Source organism: Phyllobates terribilis, unplaced genomic scaffold (genome assembly GCF_046119375.1).
Source record: "Phyllobates terribilis strain yellow unplaced genomic scaffold, ASM4611937v1 Scaffold_12__6_contigs__length_324123572, whole genome shotgun sequence".
In the NCBI taxonomy this organism is placed as follows: Eukaryota; Metazoa; Chordata; class Amphibia; order Anura; family Dendrobatidae; genus Phyllobates; species Phyllobates terribilis.
Genome location: NW_027362772.1, coordinates 243038809 through 243057833, shown reverse-complemented (window position 1 = coordinate 243057833; position 19025 = coordinate 243038809). Strand labels below are relative to the sequence as shown.

The 19025-nt window shown below is 45.2% G+C and overlaps 1 protein-coding gene across 1 annotated transcript; it reads right to left on the bottom strand.

Annotated features, from left to right (window-relative positions):
* Window positions 1-392: 392 nt before the first annotated feature.
* On the bottom strand, window positions 393-18122 carry LOC141172493 (cysteine-rich motor neuron 1 protein-like). Its single transcript, XM_073656756.1, has 4 exons — window positions 17763-18122; window positions 16448-16627; window positions 6466-6603; window positions 393-1589 (listed from the first exon to the last, which is right to left on the bottom strand). The coding sequence occupies exons 1-4, from the start codon at window positions 18049-18051 to the stop codon at window positions 1348-1350; spliced, it is 849 nt and encodes a 282-aa protein (XP_073512857.1). The 5' UTR covers window positions 18052-18122; the 3' UTR covers window positions 393-1347.
* Window positions 18123-19025: the final 903 nt, after the last annotated feature.

Sequence of the window (19025 nt, the reverse complement as noted above, 5' to 3'; positions counted from 1 at the left end):
ACAACTTGGTCACACTATATAAATCCATGCAACCGGCATAGATTTATATAGTGTGACCAAGTAATAGTTAGTTAAAAAAAAGAATAAAAATGATAAAAAAAAAATAAAGATTATACTTACCTTCCGATGGCCCCCGGTCTTTTCTCCGCTGCGTCCGGTCTCTTGTACGGCTCGCGGTGGTGTAAAAGAACCTTTCATGACGTCATTTAGTCATGTGACAGGTCACGCGACCGCCGACGTCAGAGGTTGCGTGACCTGTCACATGACTAAATGACGTCATGGAAGGTCCTTTTAGACCATCGCGAGCCGCCCAACACACCGGACGCATCGCTGAGGAGGCCGGGGGCCATTGGAAGGTAAGTATAATCTTTATTTTTTATTTTAAATTCTTTTTTTAACAGGTACCATGGTACCCGGGTCTGGAGGAGAGTCTCCTCTTCTCTAGACCCGGGTACCATCCGCACATTGAATCGCTTAATATCCACATGTGCACATGTAGTCATGCGGATATTAAACGATTCAATGCAAGGCAATGGCGGCAATTACGCTGCGTGTCCGCAAAATTAATGGACATGCTGCGTATTTTTCCGCAATGATAATCCGCAGCGGAAATTTCCGCAGCATGTGCACAGCACATGCGGATTATCATTGGGCACCATGTGGCACGTATTACCAAACAAGAAATTCAGCAGCAAAAACGCTTGAAAAACGCATAGTGGGCACGCAGCCTAAGTCTCCTCACTCTGACATGCCAGGCCTGACTAGTCACTCTCCACAAGGAGAAACGTTACCCTTGGATCCCAGTCAAACTCCTTTCACCTAGCCAAATCAGGTATCGTACTTTGCACTGACGAGGGGCAACACCCCAGAACACTGTCTTTAAATTGAGATTCTGGTTTGGCTTTTATCCTAAGTCATATTGCAAGGCTAGTTAAAGGGTCGATATTGACTTTTAGGATTGCTACTTTCAATTGGTGGCACTAGAGTTCAAGTCCTCTTCCTCTCTGAAGAGGAAATTTGCATAATTAATTTCCCAGAGGAGTATGCATTGTGTATAAGTCTCCTCACTCTGACATGCTAGGCCTCACGGATCACTTTCCACAAGGGGAAACATTACCCATTAGAACCTAAGGGTCTAGTTTAGGGATTATCCTTTGATCCAGTGAGTGTTGGGGTTGGAGGATACATAGATGACCTTCTATGAATGCCAAAAATGAATTATCGTGCTGGCATCTACAATACTAAAGACATTCCATTTTATAAGTATTTGATGGATTCAAATTCTTCACTCTCCTTGTATTTCTGGTGTGGCGGAGGAGGAGACCCACACGTGTCCCTTTTCTCGTTTTATAGCAGACATAGAAATTTATCACAGCATCTTCCAGGAATACCATCTGATTCCCAAGCCATCACTTTTCTTTTTCCATCTGGGCAATTGTAGTTGCATAATTTGAAGTTGCACGTGCACTCGCTGGGTATAGTCAGACAGCACTGCCCATAAGGTGTATGGGGTTTTGTGGCCACCGAATCATGTGGACACTTCAGTGGCTCTTCTTCAGGACAGGTCACATTGGCACACAGACGCTCTCCTGTAATGTTACAGAACAGATAAAGTCATATCCTAGCTAGCATGTCCCCTAACATTTCTTTTTTATTAATATTAGTTTTACATTCTACAAATATATAGAAAAGAATAAACACCACAAACTAAACAACACAACAACAAATAAAAGGCAAATCCAGAAAACAACAAGAGTCTTCTCAAGAAGAAAAATAATGTTAGTGATCTATTGGTTCCATCTGAGAGCCCAGACAGTACAGATGGATACTAGTGGGCTGGCATTACTTGAGGTTGCTGTAACTGGTATATGTCGGATCCATGTGTCTTATTCACTGCGAAACTGAAGAAGGCGAGGATTGTGCGGTTTGCCAATTTAACCATGTATCTACATGGCAACTAGAGTAAGTGTTTTGAATAGCTCCAAATTCTTCCTACTTTTCTATATTTTTAACAGCACTTAGCCATTAACAGTAAGAATCGGCTGTGATTTTCAGTGCTTTGGAGTTATGCATCATAGCGTCGTAAGGAGAAACGTGATTATTTTTGTTCCTTATGTGCGATGTGGAGTTAGAGAAAATACAAAGTAATAAAACCTTGGGATTATTCTTAAAGGGATTCTCCAAGATTGTAATAAAATGGCATCTGTTACATAATTCAAACAGCAGTCTATCCTGGTCATGTGCCAAGATGGGCTGCAGTCTGAAAAAACACAGCTCCCGAGACCTGTATCTCAACTGACAGAAGGGCGGTACTGTAAGCACTTATACAGTAGCTGCCAAAGAAGGGCTGTGTCAACAGAAGAAATAAATGTTTTCTTAGGCTGACTGAGCACTAATTATTTTTTCTTCGGTACTCCGTGCTCAATCAGGGATTCCTACTTAGCAGAAACCTAGAGTGCCATTGGCACATTAATGGGTTAAAAAAATGCTCTGACTTTAAATTTCATTGCCAAAAATTGTGTAATGCTATTATATTGGTATGCTCTATTACACTTGCCATTAGAATTGCATGAGAACAGTAGCATGTCAATATTGTGAAGCAGAAAAGTATTACAAGATATTATGTTTTTATAGTTTTTTTTTAATATAATATTTTGAAAACATAAATACATAACATTGTATCTGATATTTCTTTTATTAATCTTTGGGAGTGAATATTGAAGTGTGACCTATTTTGTTAGATTATGAGATGGAAAATTTTTAAGGAATTGTAAAAGGATTAATATCAATAGATATTAATTAACGAATCTTAACTTCTATATTTTGCAAGTGGTAGTAGGGAAAACAATTTGTAGAAGGTCTATTTAAGCTGTGGCACCTTAGACATGCTGGAGAAGAAGAAGCTGTGCAAGCGAAACCTACAGTTGGGCACGATTCTAAGACCCGCCCCGTGACGTACAACAGGTACCATGCTGTGCTGTGGAGGGCTGCGTCACTAAGACCCGCCCGACGCCCCACCCCGTCCTGCATAATGTTCTCTGCCAGGAGCTGCGAGCTGTCACGGCTATGGCAGAAAACATTATAAATCCACACAGAGCGAGCTCTGACCAGGCGCAGGGCCGCGGAGCTAGCTGTCAGCGGCGCCGCGGACCGGCTGAAAAACCCCAACGGCCCGGTCCTGGTCCGCGGACCGGCGGTTGGGGACCTCTGCTCTAACATATTGTCTGCAAATCTTGCAAGATAGGGTCATGGAGCAATACTGTTTGATAATATGCTGATTACGTATTATACCAGCCCAGGGAGTTCTTGATTTGCTGAGCAATGAAGGGCAAACTATGCAAATTGATTAAATGCTCAAACAATGAGTCATGAGCCACTTTCGCCTTGATCCCTGACCCTTGACCTGTGAATGATGGCTGAAAGGACAACTGTGATCTATAAAAAGGGTGTCTCTGCCTCTATTCAGTGTCATTCTACAGAATGTCAGCTTAGGGGACTTCGGCCTCAGCTGGAGGAATACAGATCGGCTCCATTGACCATTACTGAACCCTCAGAGACGTCTTGAAGAATTCAGGTTGGGAGACAATCATGTCACCTGGTCCCAGACTCCATTGCTCTCAGCTAGTTTCCTAAGTTTGTCGTTACCTTCTCTCTTTGGGGGCCCGCCAAAAGTGAGGTGCCACTGGTGAGGGTAGTCGGCCCTGGAAGCCCCGAAATCGCAGCTACTCTATTCTCAGCGGACCAGCAGAAGTGTGAGGATTCTGTAATTTGCACCATCTTGGGTACTTGCTGGGACTGTTCTATCTGTTTATTGTCCGCTTTTGGTTCAAAAAAAGTATTGCCATGCTGTTTTACCCTCACTCTGTGTTATCTGAGTAGTGTTACGCCCACAGAAGACCCCGGGTCTTCACATATTACAAGTATAAATAACCTCTTGATTATCCAAGAGTGAGGTCTGCTGCTCTATGATATTGCGCTTAATATATCCTTAGAATTATCAAGACCAGATTTCTATTAAGCTGCACTGGAGGAATATGCGTTCCAGTGGAAAATCATTGCAGCATAGCTGTTCTGCTTTGGAAAACTTTTTATCCTTACTGCTATATAAAGGTATAGAGTGGAAACCACTATTTAGCCTGTGACAATTGTTTCAGCAATGAGCATTGAGACACATGAGTAAGAAGATCTGACAGAAGTAGCATGTGACGCGCCCCCAGGGCCGTGGGGTACTCGGCAACCGGGCCTACGGATGCCGGTGGGGGATTTCACGGTGGCTGGCCCGGTCCGTGGCCCAGGGCGGTCAACAAAAAGGGGAAAATTTATAGGGAATTTGTAAAGTGTTCATCATGACGCCACCTGTGGAATGTGGCTAAAGGGAGCCGCCGCTGCGGAGCAGTCCTCTGGAGCTGGTGTTACGGCAGCAGGGATCGGTGTGGCTCTCCACAGGTAGAGATAGCTCCAGGGTAGTATAGGTAGTGTGAGTTGCGCTGGGCGTTGTAGTGTCGGGAGGCAAGAGGGCGCAGATGAAAGAATGGATGGAGGCAGCACGGTGCAGTCATCCGAGTTTTTACTCACAGTTCTTATGACAGTTCCACTGGTGCACTGTACAGGTGTCAGCCTCCCACGTCACGCTGCGCTCACCAGGCAGGGGTTCAGCTCTTCCTCAGGCAGATTAGGAGCACCTGACGGAACCCCGCTTTCTTGTGTTCCTAGCTAGACCGTCTTCACGCTGGGTCTTTCTCCCTCCTGCCCTGCGCTTCCCCACTCTCAATCCCGCTCGGGTGCTCTGAGGTCCCTCCTGTCCTACTGGAGTTTCCAGACCTGCTTGACCCTCACGGAGATTAGAATAGGGCTCCGGCAACTGGTCTCTGAAAGCCAGAAGCCTCCGTTTTTTCCAGCCGAGACTTGGAGTTACACGACTGGTCCAGGGGCCGGTCCCCTTCTTGCGGCCTACGATCCCTCTGTCTTCTGACAGATTCGGGACGTACGGGTGCTGTCCCGCACTCGCCGTACCCCCTGGGATCCCTTCTTTATATCGGAGCCTACTCCTCTGCTCCCCACCTGGGCCTCTAGGACTGGGCCCTACTTGTGGAGCAGAGCTCCTAAAGAGACTCTGCTCCCTGACTGACTTCTCCCTCTTACTAATCTCTCTGTTCTGCCACCCTAAGATGGCCTCCCTTTTTATATCTCACTCTATAGTGCTCCCCTAAACTTCTTCCTCCACCCACACCCACTACTGGTTCCCCCTACTTTTGGGTTCCCCCCACTCCAGCCAGGGACAGAGCTCAGCAGGAAAAGACATTGCAACTTGCCCTTCCAGCTGGCCTGGAGCAGTGTAGTGTTGGATGCAGGTGTTGGGGTTCCGGGCAGCACTCCCTCCTTACCTGAGAGAAGGAGATATCACACCTCTGGTTGAGGTGCAGTACCCCTGTGGCGACTGAACCCTCAGGGGCGCCATACATGTCGATGTCATGTTAAACAATCATTGCAGTTTATATATGATACTAAACGTTAGGGATCAAGGATGAGGAGAACATGCTGAAAATGATACTTTGGTTGTCAAAAAAATCTTGTCTACCTGTAGAAAGGCAGGATCTGCTTGTCTGCCTCTGCAGGATCAGACTACACAAGGTTTGTTTGTAGTCTGTTACCATAGAGACACATGGGTCTTTGAATAGATACAATGAAAAAATTAGTTCTGAAGGTGAACCTTCCTTTTTGACTTAAAGTCTTTCACCAATGAAAAACTGGAAAATGGGTAATGGGAGAATTTTCATAGTATGAGAACAACAAAAATGAAAATACTTCTAAGGTCTCAATCACACTGGCGTACAACATGGCTGAGCGCTATGCAATGTTTTATCGGATAGCACTCAGCCCAGTTTTATACTATGGGGCAGTGAAGATCTGCAATTATTTTCTCATGCCGATTCGGCAGCGAGACTCTACTCACTCGCACCCATACAGGTCTATGGGTGCGTGTGAAACATCGCCCTCTACTCGGATGTTATCCAAGTGCAGTCCAATGTACATGCACAGAGACAATGGAGAAGATGGAAAAATTAAGCTCTCCATCTTCTCCACACCTGTGCTGCAATTCTCTCATCGGATCACAGTAAGATGACACTCAGATCAATCTCTGACAGAGTTTGAGCCGTACGTCATTAGCATAATTGGCCCGATTCTCTCGCATGATAGAACCAACGCCAGTGTGAGAGTACCCTTATAGTGACCAATCACACCCCAGTTGCAAATTTTTCCAGTGTAGCTCTGGGAATGAAAATATTGACCTAACTGATATTGTTGGCAATCGCACCATTGAGTTGAATGCTGAGGGTTGCACTCCAGCTAGCTGTCTCCGGGCTATATTCCAGCATGGGCGATTTGAGACACCATAGTAGGGTAATATAGACACATATGTTGTATAATGCTTTATATTATAATGGTAGAGAGCTAAAATCATACTTATCACTTTGTAGCAACTTTTTCTATTTTTGTATTCAAAAGTACGGTCACATCCACTACTTTCACAAATACACTGGTTGTCCACAAGGTCGCAGCCATAGCGAGTGCAGCGATATTCAAACAAATGTTCATAATCAGCTTCAAAAGACAAAAGAAAACATAAGTAAAATAGGTTTACTTCTTTACAGCCTCCATCTTTTTAAATCATTGGACTAGATGTTGCCGATAGTTGGAGACAGATGGCAGAAATAATGCATTTTACAAAAAATTTGCCCTTTTTATAAAAAAAAAAAAATTGGCCACTTTCCCATTCCGCACCCCCAACTCTGTGCTGCTTCAGCTTAGTCTAGCTGTACGTAATTTTATTCTTGAACTTCCTATTGGGCAGAATCAAGATTTTGAGCTTCCTGACTACAGAAATTCTCTATTGGAATATGTCTTCGTGTTCAGCTTTCTGTATATAGAGGGCGGCTGAACCTCATCAGTAATATTTACATGCTTACAAAAAATGTCATAATCCTGGACAACCCTAATTGCAGGACCCTGCTCCAGCAGTCAGAAATCTGTGGCCGCCGAACCAGAGCACTGAAAATCTTCATCTGCAACATCTCCGGCCTCTCTTCTGATTAGAGTCCTCACGTGCATGACGTGGCGGTGACTTACAACTCAGAAGAGGTGCCGAGGTGGTTCACAGTACTCTGGTCCTGAAGCCACGGATTACCAACGTGGCCTTTGGACCAGAGGTCCTGCAAATCTTTTTGATCAACTCTAAATATATGCAATTACAGATCAAGGATCAAGGCAATGAGAACTAAATGATGAACACTATGCAACAAGTAGTTTCATCAAATTTTACACAAAATGTCACTTTTACTGACTACTGCAGTTTCAGAATTATTTACCTGCTCCATCTTTAGTAATTAGTAGAACATGGTAGTTTTCTCCCCTGATGAATCTACTTTAGGAGGAAACGCGTTGGGAGCAGGATACCTCCAGAATGTTTTGGTCATGAATAATAGGATGACATTACACCAGGATGAATCAAGCCATGAAGCACTTTAGGATTGGGTGAGATTGTTTCATTTTGCTTGGTATAACAACAACCCGAAGGATTCTTTTAGTGGGGCTTTGTTGATTTTCCCTGACATAGTCCACGGTACCTTATTGAATAGAGGTCATGTGGGATTTTACTGTATAGTCTATAGTGCCTTCTGTGTTTAAAGGGCATATGGGAGTTTATTGTATACTTAATTTTTTGAGCGCACACATGGTATCCCTATATGATTGCTATAAAAAATGCCAACCAATATTAGCAAGGGTAGTGTTTTATCCAATGCTCTGGATGAATTGAGGTTGATTTTTCTAAACCCCACGCACTTGGCATTTGATATGTTGAGGTGTGGTTTGCATGTATACACTATCATAAGTTATTGATGGTAATTCAGAAGATCCAGGGTTCACTATTTGGCCCATTTAGGTTTTTTTACTCAAAGGAAAATTTTAATATATATCTAATAAATGTTATATTTTAACTATCTTGCTTAAGAATCATGGTAGTTTTCTCCTATGATTTCCTGATATTTGATTGAAAGCATTTTGCCCTCCACATTCTGCAGGTCTTCAGTGCCAGAGGAAGCAAAGCAACACCAAAGCATCACACAGTCACCGCCATCCTTCACTGTAGGCATCACCGAGCCACCACCGTCCTTCACTGTAGGCATTACCGAACATCCAGAATCCTGCACTATAAGCATCACTGAACCACTGCCATCCTTCACTGTAGGTGACATTGATCCACCGCCATCCTTCACTGTAGGGCATCAGAGTGCCACCGTCATCCTTCACTGTAGGCACCACCGAGCCACTGCCATCTTTCACGGTAGGCATCACCAAGCCACCACTATCCTTCACTATAGGAATCAGTGAGTCACCGCCGTGCTTAACTGTAGGCATCACCAAGCTACCTCCATCCTTCACTGTAGGCATCACCAAGCCACTGCCATGCTTCCGTGTAGGCATCACGGAGCCACCTCTATGCTTCACTATAGGGATCACTAAGCAACTGCCATCCTTTACTGTAGGCATCACAGAGCCACAGCCATACTTCTCTGTAGGCATCAATGAGCCACCGCCATACTTCACTGTAGGCATAACTGAGCCACTGCTGTGCTTCACTGTAAACAGGATTTCCTTTCCAGCATATGCTTCATTCTTCCTCCTGCAGACAATCCGCTAATCCGTGAGTCTGAAATGTTTCAGCTTTATTTCACTGTTCCACGGAATACTGTTCCACAGTTCTCTACACAGTTTACTACTTTTATGGCTTATTAATATGGTTTTGAGTATATTGGAGTCAATTTTTTTATGATTTTGAGTCAGCATAGGTGTACGTTATGGAAAGCTTCTGCCTTTAGTATACACCTTCCTGTGCAAACTGAAACTTCAGTGTCAGCAGCAAATTAAGCTGCAGGACTTTTGAAATTACTCAAGGGTTTTTGACCACCGGTCACCTCAGTAATCTGGGAGCAGCCAGTGACAGATTCTTGCTTCTGCCCCATCCTGGTAGAGTAGCCATTGCTCCTTTAACTTTCAACATATGGACTCTGCTTCGGCTACATCTCTAGGAACATTCAATGCTTTGCTATCTTTTTGTGTTCTTTTACTGTACTTGCCCGTGCAAGGCAATAAGCTCTTCTTTAGTGATGGGCGAGCACTGAAATGCTCTGGTACTCGTTATTCGGGTCGAGCACATTGGTATACTCGGGTGCTCGACACGAGCAACGAGCCCAATGTAAGTCTGTGGGAAACTCAAGCATTTTTCAGGCGGCTCCCCCTGGTGGTCTGCAGAGGGCCTAAAAATTGCCCAAATCAATGGGAACAGTGCTCAAATGACATGGGGACAGCTTGGGGAAGACCCCTGGAAGCATCTCTGACTCCCAGATCACTGCTGTCAGCAACGTTGTCAGAGGTATTATGCCACTTTTACGGACTCACAATAAAACATACAAAAACAAAACCAAAATGGATTTTCCTGGGAAATATGTTAAGGAACATCCTTTCCAGGGTAATGACTTGTGTATCAAGCAAAATAAATAACCAAAAACAAAAATGCTCCTCCACACCTTGGGCTATGTTCACACATAGCGTTTTTGATGCGTTTTTTTCACTTTTGCATTGCTTTCAACCGTGACAAATGCATTCATCAGGAAATGTCATTTTAAGGCTATGTGCCCACGTAGCAGATTTGATGCAGAGCGTTTTTGCCTCTCTCTGGCAGAAAAAAACGCATGCAGATTTACATGCATTTCTTCTGCCAGGGAGAAGCGTTTTTTCAGCGTTTTTACATGCGTTTGCGCATGCGATTTTTCAAGCAGTTTTCCAAGCGATTTTGAGCATCACTTGGAAAAGTGGTTGACAAGTTGGTCACACAATATAAATCCATGCAACCGGCATGGATTTATAATGTGTGACCAACTTAGATGCTTTAAATGCAGCATCTATAGTAAAAAAAAAGAATTAAAACATTAAAAATAAAAAAAAACTGTATACTCACCTCTCCGGTTTCCTCCAGTCTGCTCCCAGACCGCGTCCTCTCTCCTTGGCGTCCCGCGATGTACTGTCAGGACCTGCGGCGACATCATTTAGTCAGCTGATGGTCACGCGACCATCACCTGACCGCCAACGTCAGCGGTCGCGTGACCATCAGGTGACTAAATGACGTCACCGCAGGTCCTGACAGTATATCGCGGGACGCCAAGGAGAGAGGACGTGGCCGGGAGCAGAGCGGGGGCCGCTGGAGAGGTGAATATACAGGTTTTGTTTATTTTTAACTTTTTTATTTCTTTTTTTCACCGCGTGGTAGCCGGGATGAAGAGAAGTTGTAGTCTCCTATTCATCCCGGGTACCACACGCACCATGATTACGCTGCAAATTCGCGGCCATTGAATTTAATTGAAACGCAGAAAATCCACATATACCTGCGGGTTTGCTGCGTTTCAATGTTCCTCAATGGCCGTGAATTTGCAGCATAATCGCGGTAGAAATGGTAATGCTGTGTTTTGCAACGCAATGCGAATTCGGCGCGCAAATTAGCGCATCTTGTGCACAGCACATCCCAATTCACATTGTTTTGCATAGCAGACTGTTTTCCAATCGTTTTTGCGGTGTTTTCGCAGCCATAAAAACGCCGCAAAAATGCTACAAAAACGCTACGTGGGCACTTAACCTAACATTTTACAACCTTATCTGGCCATGTGGTGTGAGACATCATCAGACATATCATGTTTCATTTATGAAGGAGGGACTCTGAAAGTCACAAAGCCTATTTTTATAGGGCCATCAGGCAGCCTTTACTATTCATAAAGGGCCAGCAGTCGGCCCTCAATATTCTTAGAAAGCCATCAGCCGGCTATGTTTTATTGTTCCCATTACTAAAGAGTGGGTCTCCTATACTGTTATTGGGTATGCAGTGAGTGGCAGGGCTGCCCAAAATGTGGACACACCCCAATACCACTTGAAAATTTGGACGCACCCCAATACCCCTTTGAAGAGACTTAGAGGAGGGCCTCCTGAAAACAATGTTCCCATTATTAAGAAGTAGGTCTCCCATTGTGTTTGCCTATGCAGTGAATGCAAGGGTTGCCAAAAATTTGGAGGCACTTCAATACCCCTTGGAAGAGACGTAGAGGGCCTCATGAAAAAATGTTCCCATTATTAGGAAGTGGGTCTCCCATTGTGTTTGCCTATGCAGTGAATGCAAGGGCTGCAAAAAATTGGGAGGCACTCCAATGCCCCTTGGAAGAGACGTGGAGGAGGGCCTCATAAAAAAATGTTCCCATTAGAAAGGAGCGGGCCTCCTATACTTGTAATGCCCATGCACTAAGTGTATGGGCTGACAAACATTTACCCCTGGGGGTATACATGAACATACTGTCTAAAAATATTTTTTAATGGGCATCATAAATACCCTTTAAAAAATTATGTGGTTGTTGCATCACGGACCACGGTCACCCTGGTGATATGGTGGTGGAGGATGAGGAGAAGGAGGAGGACAAGAGCAAATAGCCAAAATCAGGAAGCGTATACCCATGTGTGGGTGTGAAGAGGTGCATGGGAATACACCTCCCAAAAAAAGACCTGGATTTGAGTTTATGTTATGCTGCTATCATTCGGTGGTGTTGAGAAGTCTGGCCCAATCCAGTCGTTGTTAATTTTTAGAAGAGTCAGCCTGTCAGCATTTTCAGTTGATAGGCGGATGCGCTTATCAGTTATAATTCCACCAGCGGCACTAAAAACCCGCTCTAATAAAACGCTGGTGGCAGGGCAGGCCAGGAACTCCAAGGCGTAGAGAGCCAGTTCATTCCACGTATCCAGCTTGGATACCCAATAATTATAAGGCACAGAGGAATCACGGAGGACGTTGGTACGGTCGGCAAGGTACTCCCTCAGCATCTTCTCAAACTTTGCACTCCTTGTGAGAGTACCCCGCGTTTCAGGGCTTGTGCAATGGGAGGGGCTGAGAAAATTCTCCCAGAACTTTGACAGTGTTCCCCTGCTTCTGCTGCATTGAAGTTTTGTCTCTCTCGCCTGTACTCCTCGGTTGTTCAACGAACTGTGACCCCTGCCACCAGCGTTTTCAGATGGAAATTTTTTTAATAGTTCCGCAACAAGGGCCTTCTGGTACAGCCCCATTTTTGTAGACCTGTCCGCCTCAGGAATAAGAGATATAAAGTTCTCCTTGTAGCGTGGGTCTAGAAGTGTCACCAACCAGTAATGACTGTCACCCAAAATTTTGAGAACAAGATGGTCATGGGAAAGGCAGCGTTACATAAACTCAGCCATGCGGGCCAGACTGCTAACAGACAAGACTTCCGTGTCCTCACCAAGAGGATGACTGACCATGCTCTCCTCCTCCTCCTCCTCTCTGTCCTCTGGCCATCCATGCTGAACAGACAGTATGACAGCTGTGCAGGTAGTACCATCTATAGCGCATGAAACTAGCTCCTGTTCTTCCTCCTCCTCCTCCTCTTCCTCATTGTCACCCAATCCACGTTGGGATGAGATGAGGCTGGGCTGCGTGTAATCACCCTGTATGGTTCCTTTCTCCATCTCATCGTGCTCCGCCTGCAATGCATCCTCTTTGATTGTGAGCAGAGAGCATTTCAGAAGACAGAGAAGCGAGATGGTGACGCTAATTATGGCATCATCGCCGCTCACCATCTTGGTAGAGTCCTCAAAGTTTTGGAGGATGGTACATATGTGTGACATCCATGTCTACTTCTGAGGTCTTATGTGTGGAGTCTCAACTAAATACCGACGGCCTTGTTGATGCTGGTACTCAACAACTGAAGAGCAGAAGAAGAGCTCACAAATCCTTCCCAACATCTGCAGTGTAGAGTTCCAATGCATTTGGACATCACACACCAGTCTGTGAGCCGGAAGCTGCAAATGCTGCTGAAACACGGCAAGGGCGGCGGAAGCTGTAGGTGACTTTCTAAAATGGGCACACAGACGGCGTACTTTAACAAGCAGATCCGGCAGCTCCAGGTAGGATTTGAGAAACCGCTGAACCACGAGGTTAAGCACATGGGCGAGGCATAGTTCGTGTGTGAGCTCTCCTCACCTCAGAGCCGCCACCAGGTTCTTGCCATGCCTGGCTGTAGATTTAGCGGTGTAAGCCACAGATCTGCCTGCTCTTTCAGAGCTATCCACAACTCTTTAGCACTGTGCGGTTTGTCACCTAAGCATATTAGGTTCAGCACAACCTGTTGCCCCTTGGCGAGGCACTGCTGCAGTGCTTCCAGCTTGTGACTGATGTGGTGATTTCGGAGATGGAGGCTGAAGAGGAGGAGGAGGCTGAGGAGGATGAAGTGCAGGAGCTATAAACTGTGGAGGCAACCCTGATTGACCTAGAGCCCGCAATCCTTGGCGTCGGGAGGACATGTTCTGACTGGGTCCCGGCTGGGTCCCGGCTTCCACTATGTTAACCCAGTGTGCCGTCAGTGAGATGTACCGCCCCTGACCACAAGCACTTGTCCATGTGTCCGTGGTTAGGTGGGCTTTCCCGGTAACTGCGTTGTTGAGGGCACGGCTAATGTTTTGGGACATGTGCTTGTCTAATGCGGGGACGGCACACCGGGAGAAATAGTGGCGGCTGGGGACCAACATCAGGTTGCGGAATGCTTCCGTCTCCACAAACCTAAAAGGCAACATTTCAAGTGCAAGCAGCGTGAAATGTGGGAATTTAGTAGTGTGGCCTGTAGGGCGCTGGCTGCGTATTTGTGCTTGCGTTCCAAGGACTGGGGTATGGACAACTGAACGCTGCGCTGAGACAAGGACGTGGACGTGCTTCCTATTGCTGCTACTTGAGAGTGTGCAATGACAGGTGCAGGGCAGGAGGCATCTTCACATGCACCATGGACAGGGGATTGGCTTGCATGCACAACAGTGGAAGAAGCAATGGTGCCACCTACAGACACTGTTCCTGGACCCTGGGGTTCAGCCCACTAAGTCGGGTGCTTTGCTGCCATGTGCGTGATCATGCTGGTGGTGGTCAGGCTGCTAGTTTTGCCACCCCTGCTGAAGCTGGCCTGGCAGGTGGTGCAAATGGCCTTTTTGGGGCTATCGGCAGTGTCTTTAAAAAACAACCAGACTCGGGAAGACCGAACAGTTGTACTGGCAACTTCCTTCGTGTTGGTGTTATGGGGAATGGTTGCCTGCCTTCTGTCTGCGGCCACCACACTGCTTCTTCCTACCTGTTGGGTTGCTCTGCCTCACTCCCCCGTGTGCTGCTGTCCTTGCTTTGCATGTCCTCCTGCCAGGTTGGGTCAGTTACTATATCATCCACCACCTTGTTTTCCACTTCCGCACCCTGGTCCTCCTCCAGAGTTTCTGGCAATTGTGTCTCATCATCGTCCACCTCTTGTGACACTTTCCCACCGTCGCCTTCGTGTGACCGTGGCTGCTCAAATATTTGGGCATCGCTACATGCAATCTCCTCTTGCCACGGTTCAAGTGGACCGGGCGAGAGGCCCAAATCTATAAATGGAAAAGTGAACAGCTCTTCAGAGTGTCCAAGTGTGGGATCAGTGTTCTCCGGGCACTCGACATGGTGGGAGGAAGGAGGATCAGGGTGAGAAATATGCGGTCCAGACTCATGGCTACTGAAACTTGACCGTGTGGAAGACAGGGTGGTGGTGGCTAAGTGACTGGAAGCATTATCCGCTATCCAACCAACAACCTTTTGACACTGCTCTGGGTTCAATAGTGGTGTGCTGCGGTCCCCTAGGAATTGGGACAGGAAGGTCGGGCGAGAAGATGTGGGTGTTTGTTGTGGCACAATTTCAGCTTGCCCACGGCCTCAGCTTCGGCCTCTGCATGCACAATCACCATCACGTCCAGTTCCCCGTCCCTTGCCATGCGCCTTGCCCATTTTAAATGGAGGACAATATCTTCCACGCTCACTACAAATGGCTGAATTTGGAGCTAAGTTACAGTATATGTAATCCGTGTGATGGAGAAACCACAGTTTTAAATACCTGGCCTGTAGGTAACTATTTTGAACAGCAAACCGGTGCCAAAAAGTTTGCTGACACACTGAAAAAAAATTTGAATGGAGGCCAAAAATGGCAGTATTTTCAGCGCAATTATATGTGAATGTGATCCGTGTGACGGAGAAACCACAGTTTTAAATACCTGGCCTATAGGTAACTACTTTGAACAGCAAACCGGTGTCAAAAACTTTGCTGACACACTGAAATTTTTTTTTAATGGAGGCCAAAAATGGCAGCATTTTCAGCACAATTATATGTGATCCGTGTGACTGACAAACCACAGTTTTAAATAGCTGGATTTTTAGCGTTGTAATATGGAAAGGACCTGGCTGTATTCTGCAGTGCCAACAAGCAAATGGCGCAGAACAACGGTGTTCTCTGGATTGCTTTTTAAGCAAATAATGAGGATTAAGATCCAAAAAAAAATATTCCTGGCCCCTGAGACCTGGGCCTTTGTCTAAAAATATCTAACAGCAGCAGCAGCAGAAGGCAGAACTGGAATGGAGCTTGTGCTATATGCACTGCAGTCTGCTATATACCTTGCCTGCCTGCCTAGCACTGATATCTCTGCAGATGGATTAGTCCTCAGAAGGACTGTTTGTTGAGATGGATATGTGTAATGTACTTTTTTTCTCCCTACACTACATAATACACAACCAAATCTCTCCCTAGCTCAGCAGCACCTCTTCCTACACTGTCTGATCCGGAGTGACTGTGACGAGCATGGCGGCGCCAGGTCTGATATAGACCTGATGACGCTGTGCGGCCAGCCAATCACTGTAATACCACAACCAACATGGCTGCGACATTACAGTGAGTGGCAGGCAATCCCTGCATGTTGATTGGCTCTAAAGAGCGCCAAACATGCAGGAAGGGGACCCGAGCCTCCGCCCGAGCATCTCGCAAGTACTCGGCGAGCTCTGAGCATCTCGAGTACTGAGATGCTCAGGCGAGTACCGAGTACTTGCGAGTATGCTCGCTCATCACTACTCTTCTTTTAAGTTTTTGGATCACTCTCTTTACAACCCAAGAATATTAGTGAATTGTAAGTGATTATCCATGTGTAATTGGCTGAGATTTCTCAGGAACATTGCCAGAAGCTGGTTAATCATCACATTTGCATCAGGTCATAACAGCCAGAGGGGTCTACTAACTACTAAAGATGCCAGACATGAAGCGGTGAATAATTCTGGGACTGCAGGTGTCCATAAAAGAGGCATTTTGTGCTGAATTTGGAGAAACCTCATTATATTAGTTGTGTTGAGCTTTTTACATTTATCTTGTTTCATAGGTTTATTAAAAATGGCAGAAAATGTATCAATTTTGAGTATAAATTATTTTTATTGCAATTATATATATGATTCTGATAGAGGATTACACTGATAAAATATTCGGGTAATATGTAAAAATAAAACATATTATAAACTTACGTGAATCATATCTAGGATCACAATACAGAGGTTCGTAATGGGAAAAGGAGAAGTCTGGTATGCATGTACGCTTAGTGACACAGTCACACATCCCCATAACTTTATAACAACCAGAGTGCTTTGGACAGTTCTCATCATCATCTTCAGCGTAGTGTGATGGTGTGCTGTAACCAGGCATATCTGTAGAAGAGAAAAAGAAGATTCAAATGATTTTGTTGTATACTGTATCTGCACCTTTTATAAAACTCATGTAATATTTAAAGGGAATCTGTCACCACGTTTTTCCTGCCCCATCTAAGAATGGCATAATATAGGGACAGAGACCCTGATTCCAGTGATGTGTCACTTACTGGGCTGCTTGTTGGAGTTTTAATAAAATTCCTGTTTTCTCTGCTGCGGATCTATCAGTTCTCTGAATACTGAGCTCTATATAACCCCGCCCACACTACTGATTGGCAGCTTTGTGTATACACTGCATAGACAGAAAGCTGCCAATCAGTGGAGGGGGCGGGCTTATACAGAGCTCATGAATATGGAGAACTACATGGCAGCAGGTTTACTAGTCCTTTAGTGATAAAATCACTGTTTTATCTGTATGAGATTATCAAAACTACAGCAGAAAGTCCAGTAAGTGGCACATCGCTGGAATCAGGGCCTCTGCCACCACATTATGCTTCTCTCAGATTAGGCCACAAAAAAAACCCTCTGTATGATGTCATCTGACCTTATAGATTGTTCGGAGCTGTGTGTCCACCCTACCAGAAGCTAATACATGACTTTTTGCTCACAGACCCTACTAAGAGGGCAACAAACATCTACTCTGACGAGGCAATAGCCATCCACTTTCCCCAGACTCCAGGTCTAACTACACAACACTGGAAACTTGCCTTTTCTACATTTTCCCTGTGGAAGCCTGGCTCCTGGTAATCTGTAGTAAATGTCCTACTATACCAAGAAGCACAATGAGCTTAATAAATCATTAAATGATATTGTAAGATCATTAGACATAGAATAAAAAAAACACTAAGGCCAAGACTGAAGCCTTGTAGCTGTGGTATAGTAATGACTACAGAGGGAAAAACCCAGCAGAAAGTGTTCAGTTTCTCCACAGCACCTCCGCAGGAATATTAAAGTATTACAGAATCACCTTACTGCACAGAAGTGCCAGGTCCTCCACGGAAAGAGATAGCTAATTGGATGAGGATCCTGAACATGAAATTTTACTTCTACTAAGAGTTCCTTAGTAAATTATTTGCGCCCTATAGAAGCCATATGGACAGTCATTAGTTCTAATACTCCTTTACAACAAATTTACCTTTGCAGGCTCCTATGTTGGGGATTTCTACCAGTCCTGTGCCATTGATCGCTGCACATTTATAATAATTCTCACAATAACCAAATTCCCAGTCTGGGCCTCCACAGATCTCTCCTTCTTGCTTGGCACAATGTCGACAGCACCCACATGGATCTATAGCTTCCCTTCCAGGGCAGGGCGTTATCATTGGTGGACATTTTCTTTCTTGGCATGCTGTGCAATTGTAGGCCGACTCTGCCGGCTGGAAAAAGGATGGAAAAATAAAAACCAAAAATAAAAGCAGCATCATTGTCACACTGGAGCTTGGCTTCTGCTTGTCTCTGTCTCTCTTTAAAGTAAAACTTTCAGCCAATAGAAGCTTTTAAAGATTAACAATTTCATTACACAATAGTTGGTTGGCACAGTGAGCAGCACGGGGGGGCACTGACCTGACCCAGGCAAACGAAAAGGAACAGAGTGCAGCCAATCGCTCACTTGTGTTTTGAAAACTATTCACGGGAAAAATACATTTTTGCAATTGAGATCTCAGCATACACTGCAGCAGATTTTCACAAGCTGAGTATCTGCAGCAGATCTTCACACGCTGAGTATCTGCAGCAGATCTTCACACGCTGAGTATCTGCAGCAGATCTTCACACGCTGAGTATCTGCAGCAGATCTTCACACGCTGAGTATCTGCAGCAGATCTTCACACGCTGAGTATCTGCAGCTGATTTTCACACGCTGAGTATCTGCAGCTGATTTTCACACGCTGAGTATCTGCAGCAAAAACAGAAGTGTTGGCAGGAAAAACACTTGTTTTTGCCATGTGTTAATGCGTTTTTACTTGCGTTTTTTTTCCATTCATTTGAATTGGTGAAAAAAGTTGCAAACACACTGAAATGATTGATGTGCTGCAGAACTAAAAAAAACGCTTTCATGAGTCAAATCTGCAAGGAAAAAAATAAGCAGCATGTAGAGATTTCAGAAATCTCATTCACGTTGATGGTATTGTGTTTTTTCAGCGGCAAAAAAAGCAAAGAAGAAACGCAGCATGTGAACAAGCCCTTAAAATCGTATCTCTTCTAATAAATTTATGTTGGAGGAAGGGAGTAGAGATGAGAGAACCCAAACTTAAAAGTTTGGGGTTCGTACTGTACAGTGAGCATCCGGTGCTAATCACCGAACACAGACTTTTCCCGGAAGTCCATTGCAATGTTCGGAGTTCCGGGGGAAGTCCGGGAGGAGAGAGAGAGTTTTGCAGCTCAAAAGTTCGGGTCCCCC